We start from the raw sequence: 8,545 nt of genomic DNA on the forward strand, positions 1-8,545 counted from the left end.
TTTTAATTGTTTGAGCTGACCTTAGCTGTTTTACATGATAATTCTATCGTTTTCCAAAAAGGCAGTGGCTACGGTACCGGCTGCTGGATTTCTAGCGCCAGCTGCTATAGTACCGGCTAGTCTGGGTTCTAGCTAATACGTAACTATTTGTTATTTTTCAAGACTTCCGCATTTGAAAATTGTTAGTGCTATAAATATTTTTTATAACATACCATATTTGTATCAAGAATGGATGTTGGTAGTGTATTTAATAGTTTCAGCGAGCTTAAGCAGGCAATACTAGAGTATGAACGATCGTATTTTTAATCATTATATGTTCGAGACAGTCGAACCATTGATTTAGCAATCAAAAAAGGATTAAAGCGCTATATCAATAAAGAATTAAAATATTATAATAATATTTTAATTCTTTATTGATATATATAATAATAATTATTATCCAACGTATTGTTGTTATCATGGTGGGCGCCAGTTTAAGTCAAGATCAAAAGGTATTCGTCCAAATCAAAGGTACGTCTGAAAATGAGTATTTTATTTAAATTTGTATAAGAAAATAAAAAATAAAAAAAGATTGTAGTTAAAGTCTCGAAAATTTTTTAATTTATTTTTTCTTCAGTCTTTTTTGCTAACGATATTTTAATTTATTTTTTCGTCAGTCTTTTTTGCTAACGATAATTTAGCTGTTTTACTTCATAAAATCTGATTTAGTTTAACAAAGGATGTTAACTTTATTTTTATCATTGACTGTTAGCACATATAACATTAAATGTCCGTTTACTATTTGCATTGGTGTTAAAGAAGATGGAGAACAGCTCTGTGTTACCAAAGTTATTAATGAGCACAATCATGCAATTGATAAGGTAAAAAATTTTTTATTTAGTATTTGATCATCGAGTAAGTACTTTTTTAATATATACTGGTATTTTAATATATAAATGTGAGTTCAAAAATCAAATAATTATTTGATATTGTAATTATTTCAGAATATGTCCCAAGAAACTAATTGATTACATCCTTCTCAGCTTTAGACAAATTTTTTAAATGTATAAATAAAAATAATTTTAAAATTTTTGAAATTTTTTATTTTATTTTATAGAAATTATATTATTTGAAATCTTTTTTTGTATGCTATTTTTTTATGGCAAAAAATTTTCTTTATGAAACAAAAATCATTATAATTAAAAATGATGAATGTAAAAAAATTACAACATAACATAAAGACAATAAAGTAAAACATTTTTAAAGTGTTAACATTTGATGATTATAGGGAATATTTAATTCATATACTTAATATAGAACCAATAAAAGTTTTTCAAAACTATTCATTTGGTTTATTATTACCAAATTTATATTGATATCCTTTTTAGTATTAATAAAGTAGCTCATTATTTAAACTTAAATAACTTAGATTTTAATAATATAATAAGTTTCTTGGAAGAAATTTTTAAATGATATTTAATTTTTTCTTAATACAAGTTTATATTTTAGTATAGTTTTTATTTTATTAGTTTACGTTCAAGTAATAATTTTTAAATTATTTATTTAATTTTCATTGTTTTTGATTATTTAGGAAATTATGGAAAGGCTTCCAAAAAATAGGAAATTAGATAATGAGCAAGAAAATAATGTGAGGCAAATGTTGAAATTACATGGTAATAAATGGCTTATTCATGAGCATATTCAAAATGAAACAGGTGATGATTATTAAGTAGCTGTATGCTAGCTGATTTTTATGAAGCTTTTCAGATTTAGAAATATATAACTATATTTTAACTTGAAAATAATACAATAATCTCTTTTTCTCAATGTTTTATATTGATAGTTCTGCACTTGTGTGATGCCCTTTCAAACACGAATTTATTACTGAACAGAACTAAGAACTTTCATTGATACAATTATCAATTCTGAAAAAACTTTAATTCATTGTAAAACCAAAGGCGTTTGCAATTTATAACACTTGAACATGACTAATAAGTTTTCCTATCACTGCTTACTTAAGTAGTTCTCAATTGAATCAGTATTTCTTAATGTTTTAGTCATAAGACAATTTTTAATACTATATAATGTAATAACAATATATTTCATGAATTTTTTTAATTTTTATTAACTTTATAATTTTTCTTATTTCATTTTGTTATATTGTTATAATTTCTAATATTACCTATTCATCATTAAACATTTAGGGAAGAAGATTACATTAAAAGATATCCATAATTTAGCGTCTAAGGAGAAGGGTTCAACAGATGTAGAGTCTTTACTGGCAGTCTTTCAAAACTGTGATGGTTTGTTTTTGTACTTGTTTTTTTATTTTTTTATTTTTTTATTTTAATTTACTTTTTTAACTGAGTTTGACTTGACGTGTCCATTAAAGAGTATTAACCTCTTTTTATATTGTAGAAAACAAAACTTACTCATACAAACACTAATTTGAATTGTTCATATAAATTATATTCTATATTACCCATATTTAACTATATTACATATTCCTTAGCAGAACTAACAAAACCTTATTATTATTCATTATTATTCTTAGTTTAAATTTAATATTTTATTTGTATTTTAATTTATATTGCTTTTTCCAAGTGTGTGTTTATTTTGTAACAGGTGCAGATGTAGATATAAAATGTGACAATAGTGGTACTATCCAGACAATATTTTTCCAGGATGCAGAAATGAAGAGATTTTTTTCATTGTATCCTGAATTAATTTTGATAGATGCAACATATAAGTTAACTAATTTACGAATGCCATTATACATTGTCCTGGCAATTGGTCCAAATGGAGAAAGTGAAATTGTTGCTATTTTTGTAACAGCATCTGAGGATGTGTTGACCCTCACTAATGCTCTAGAGACTTTTAAATCAAAAAATGTAAAATGGACTGAAACTGTCACCATTTTCACTGATAAGGACATAACTGAGCGTGACTCTCTGCGAACAACTTTTCCAAATGCAGTATTGCTTTTATGCTTATTTCATGTTTTGCGTGCTATGAGTAGAGAAGTGACTGTGTTAAAAATGGGCATTTCAGAGAGTCAGAGGTTATATGCATTGAGAGCACTTCAAAAAATGGCATATGCATCTTCTGAAATAGCATTTGAGGAGCTAAGACAAGACTTTAATGAAAAAATGCCAAGTAGTGTAGTTCGTTACTTTGAAACAAACTGGAATAATTGCAAAAATGAGTGGGTGTATTGTTGGCAACAGCAGAACTTGACTTTTGGACAGAGAACAACAAACAGATTAGAGTCTGTAAACCGAAGAATAAAATCTGTATTAAACTTATTAAACCCCCTTCCATTGTTTTTTAAAGATCTTTTTTCTGTTATTGATGTCATGCGAAAGGAGCGAAATCATAGCTTTGTTACTGCTGCAGAACGTATCTCTGTTCATGCTGTTCTCGATAATGATGTTCTAGAGGAGTTTTCTAAAGTTTTAACACCTTATGCATTAAATTTTGTCAGAAGTCAGTTACATGAAGCACTGGAGGTATACCCTGGAGGTGATAATGATCATCCAACCTGTGAAATTTTGGGAAGTGAAGTGTTAGTAAATGAGCTTAACTGCCATTGTATTTTTTTTTAAATCCATGGGCTTACCCTGCAAACACATGTTTGTTGCAAGGCGAATAAAGCAATTGCCAATATTTTCTTTTGATGGCATTTCTATAAGGTGGCTCAAGTCTCATGCTACTGAAAACCATCGCCTTTTCCAGCACCACAGTGAGAACCGCAATTATTTAGAAATAGGTGTAAATAAAGAAAGAACTTTAACACAAGCCGAAAAGTTTAAAAAAGCATGTCGCCTATCTCAGCGATTAGCACAGCTTGTTTCTGAAGGTGGACATAGTGAGTTTGAAAGCCGCATAAACATTCTTCAAAATTTAGTTAAAATTTGGGAAGATTATAAACATGCAAAGGTTACTGTTTTGGAGTCATCAATTGATTTAATAACTAATACTACATCAGAATGTGCCATGAGTTCTAAAATCAATCTTAACAATGATGTTTTATGTGATATAACAAAAAAAGCATTTATTCCACCAACAAGTAACGTTGTTTTAACATGTAATGAAACATTTTATCAGACAAATATGCACGCATTAGAGGTTTCAAAATCTGATAATTTAGAAAAGTTATCAGATTTTGAAAAATCATTACATTTAGAGCAATCACAACTAGATATAGAACAAGATAATTTTAGTAAAAGTGCAGAAATTGTTGCAGAAATGTCCAGTCAGCCTTGTAATAAAATTATTCATGTTTCTAATCAAACTTCGATCCCAATAGTTATTGAAAATCCTATAGAAGATAGTGAAGAAAGGGTAGGAAATTTTTGTTTTGTTTTACTTTGATTGTTTGTTTCTCTTTCAACAGATTTGGTATTACTATTTATTTTATTATTGATTGATGCTTGCACTCTTTTACCATGTTTATTGTTTTTAAAAGAAAAGTTATTTTTTTGAAACTTTCAAAAAATTCCAAAACTTGTGCTAAATTTTTGAAACAGTAAATTTTATATTATCAAATAAAAGTTTAATAAGGGTAGATAAATTTAATAAAACTTTAAAAAATTTAAAGCATGATGTTGAAAGCATAAATAAATCTTTTAGGCATGTGGAAGTTTACATAATTATTTTAATGTTCACTCCATTATTATAAAAGACCTTAAGTTTCCTTCAAAGATTCATTCACGAGGAAGGCCTAAGGCTACTCAAAGAAAAACAGCAATTGGTTTATGTAAACGGAAAAGAAAGTGTTTATCTTATACTGATAAAAGTGTGACTGAGAAAATAAGGGGTTAGTATTTATATATGAATTGTCTTTTCAATTCGAAAAGATTATCAACGTTCAATCAATAAATCATTTTGTATATATTCCCAACCTGATTCTATCATTTAGTTCTTCTCAGTAGTATTCTCATAAAAGGAAAAGTTCAAGATGTTACACATGAAATGCAAGCAGATGTGGATGATTTACAATTAAACCCTGACAATCTTCCTTCTTTATTTATCAATGATGCTGTAGCAATAGATGTTTTAAAACCATATTTAACAGATGTTGCTTGGAATAAGCTAAACAAAACAGTTTCCCTACGAAAGAAATTGTCCTTATGGTGTTGTCCTATCTGTAATTTAACTACAGCATCAAGAGAATATTGAATGCAAAAGCTGTTTAGAGCGGTTTCATTTCAAGTGTGTTAGCATTTCGAAGAAGACAAAGAAAGAATGGTTTTGTGACAAATGTCACAATATGATAAATGGAAAGTAACAAAAATATATATATACAATAAAATACTTAAGTTAATGAAGTTAAAAAAAAAAAAGAAAAAAAAAATCTGTATATAATAAAAAAGAAATCTGTATATAATAAAAAAGAAAAAAAAAATCTGTATAACTTGAAAAAATGAAAACTTTTAAAAACAAGAAAAAAAATGAAAAAATGCTAAAAAAAATAAAACAAATTCAGTTAAGGAGTTTAATTTTTAAAAAAACATTTTAATTAAGTATTTATTTTTTTCATTAATTTCAACACTCAGTGTTGTTTATATTATAAACTTAAAAAAAAATTTTATCAATTTTTTTTTGCATTCTGAAAATTCAGTTATTGTGTATTCACAATAAAAAATGAAGTACTTTTATTTCTGTCAATCAATGTTAGTACATTAAAGTTGAGTGCACACTTTTAATAATTTCTCTAGCTTTGATGATGTTTTCCAATGTAATTACTGTAGTTGCTGTTGAGCATGTTGTTGATATTGATATTTTGAATTTTATATATATTTTATTAAAAGACTATTTTAAAAAGTATATTATTTGCAGACAAACAGAAAATGGTGTATAATGTGAAACATAAATAAAAAGTGTAGAAATAGAATAAAGCTTGAATGTAAATACATACACAATTGATCACTATTGCATAATTTATTGACCGAAGTTTAAAACCAATATTTGATATGTTTAAACAATTTAAAAGTTTTAGTGTTCACAAACTCACACATACAGTTGGATGCCCTTCCAAGCATTAACCTATTTTGCATAACATGATGCATTATTTATATCTCTAAATAATCTCTAAAAAAATTTATTAAAATTCTTGGATGGAATTAATATCCATTTGTAGCTCTTTTAACAAGTTTATGAAGTTCTTTGTGTAAATTATTTTAAATACTTTACAACCATAAAAAACCACTTTAAAAAGTGGTTTTTTATGGTTGTAAAGTATTTAACAAACCACTTTAAAAAAGTGTGTTTGTTGTTCCATGTTGAAGTTTCCTTTTAAAATTAAGGCAAAGAAAAAGTTAACTATTTTTAATTCATAGAATTACTATGCTTTTTTCTGTAGACTTTAAAATCAAAATCTTGGTTCTAGTTCGAATCAAAACCTGTGAAACATGCGCTACATGCACCTAGTGCATAATAGTGATTATGTTATGCTATACAGCATAACATAATGTTATGCTGTATAGCAGTCAAAGATAGAGAATATAGGTTGATGCAGTCCAGCATCTAGAGGACTAACTTAGTTAAGGCATGTTAACTGATGATGCAGATGATTGGATATCAGCATGATGAGTGAAGATGCAGATGATTGAATATCAACATGTAAAGAGATAGAAGTAGGAAAACTTGGACAGATTGCATGGACAGAATACAGATAACTTGGACAGAATGTGTTACATGAAAAAGCTTGAAAGATGTCAAACCCATGCAAGCGCAGAAAGGAGGTTAAAGCTATGAGATTTATATACACTTTTATATAAATAATTTTCAATTGAAAACAGTATATCTGTGGGATGAATCAACTTATTTTTTGTTTACAAACATAGTCCCAGCTATTTTTTATTTGAGTTTTTAAATTGGGTTATTTTTTATTTGGGTTTTTAAATTGGGCCCTATTTGAATATCAACCATCTCTTTATATAAAACCTGTAACTATCTCTTTATATAAAAGTTTGTTAACTGATCTATTGTATGTCTTAATTTAGGTTTTACTAACAACAAGTTGTTTTCATTTGAAGTTGGTTGACTAGCTACATTTATTATTATGTGGATATATCATGATACTTTGAAAATTTTTGTTTTTTATGGCATGTCTTTATGATATGTCATGATAGATAAATTTTCTTTAATTCATGAGACATTAACAACTTTATGCTAATTAGAACTGATTGCTATGATTGTTTCTTGGAATATTCAAGAAAACAGCTAAACAGGTATATGTTTGTTGTTTTTTAAAAGGAAGGCATTTTAATGCTTTCATGCAAGTAATAAACTATCGTTATTAAAAAAAAAAATTTTCTTCCTCCAATCACTTTATAGAAAATAGTCAAAGTTTTTTTTTTGATTGTATCAAAGTCTATCTGCTTTTAAGCCACACTGGTAATTTCAGTGAATATATCAAATACAAAACCTTTTTAACATTCCAGTGAAATATTTATACTAAAGAATATATAAATCTTAAATAGAATATATAAATATATTTCTTCTTTGAGTGTGGTGATCCATGATTGTGGCTTTTCCATTAAAATGTGGAGAGCCGCAATTGTGGCATTTAAAGCAATCTTCGAAACTGTGACCTTTAGAGCCAAAATACCGGTTTAGGTAATTTATAAATGGTGCCACTGAATAGTGCATAATTTTTTATTTCTTATTATATATATATTATATATATATGCATATATATATATATATATATATACATATTTTACTGTAAAAATGTATATACATAATCTTGATTTTTTATTTTTCTTGCATAGTCAAAAGGTTAATGCTATTATAGAATTATTGAAGATATATAAATAAAATAATTTTAATTTTTTGTTTCTTGCATAGTCAGATTTTTTATTTTTCTTGCATAGTCAAAAGGTTAATGCTATTATAGAATTATTGAAGATATATAAATAAAATAACTTTAATTTTTTGTTTCTACGAAATTTTGAAAAAAAAAAGTCAAAATTAAAAAAAAAGAGGTACTTATTCAGTTTTCATGTTGAAAATTTCATCTGAAAACTTTTATGTTGCCTGAGTTAGGAAATCTTCATCATCATTGTTTTAACATCCTAGTTTCTGTACTAGACTTTTGACTTATGTGTGTGGTAACACACATAACTACATAAACAAGGACGTTCATTTTCATCTATATCGTTTATATTTATCTATATGACGTTTAATTTTATCTATATATGCTTTGATGGTTTATTTTCATCTACATCAAAATAGTCTATTAGTCTTTTAGTTGCTTAGCTCATTGTTAATTTGCTTCTTATTTAATTTGATTTTTAAGTTTAATTGATAGAATATAGTTAAAAATTTATGCATAAATATATATATAATTTAAATTTATAACTATTCTAGGAGTTAAACTTAGAAACAAAATAAATAAACAAAGAAATCAACTACTCCTGAATAAATGCGCTCACTTCATAAGCGAGAGGTTCCGAGTTTGATTTACACCACGTCCATGGTAGTACCGCGCTCATATTGTTTCGCTGCACAGCGACCTTGCTTGTCAAGGTTTGTGTTTCGAAGTTATAGAGTTGAGAGA

The 8,545-nt window shown here is 26.8% G+C and overlaps 1 protein-coding gene across 1 annotated transcript; it reads left to right on the plus strand.

The window, feature by feature from the left end:
- Positions 1-1,576: 1,576 nt before the first annotated feature.
- On the plus strand, positions 1,577-4,385 carry LOC136090586 (uncharacterized). The gene is made up of 3 exons (XM_065817380.1): positions 1,577-1,694; positions 2,184-2,282; positions 2,605-4,385. The coding sequence occupies exons 1-3, from the start codon at positions 1,577-1,579 to the stop codon at positions 3,582-3,584; spliced, it is 1,197 nt and encodes a 398-aa protein (XP_065673452.1). The 3' UTR covers positions 3,585-4,385.
- The last annotated feature ends 4,160 nt before the right edge of the window (positions 4,386-8,545 follow it).

This window comes from Hydra vulgaris, chromosome 14 (assembly GCF_038396675.1).
Source record: "Hydra vulgaris chromosome 14, alternate assembly HydraT2T_AEP".
Classification (NCBI taxonomy): domain Eukaryota; kingdom Metazoa; phylum Cnidaria; class Hydrozoa; order Anthoathecata; family Hydridae; genus Hydra; species Hydra vulgaris.

Bases quoted from the DNA above. Each gene is read 5' to 3' on its own strand.
- LOC136090586 (XM_065817380.1), top strand. From the start codon at position 1,577: ATGGAAAGGCTTCCAAAAAATAGGAAATTAGATAATGAGCAAGAAAAT. The intron at 1,695-2,183 runs GTGATGATTATT...TTAAACATTTAG, and splicing joins GCATATTCAAAATGAAACAG to GGAAGAAGATTACATTAAAA. The intron at 2,283-2,604 runs GTTTGTTTTTGT...ATTTTGTAACAG, and splicing joins AGTCTTTCAAAACTGTGATG to GTGCAGATGTAGATATAAAA.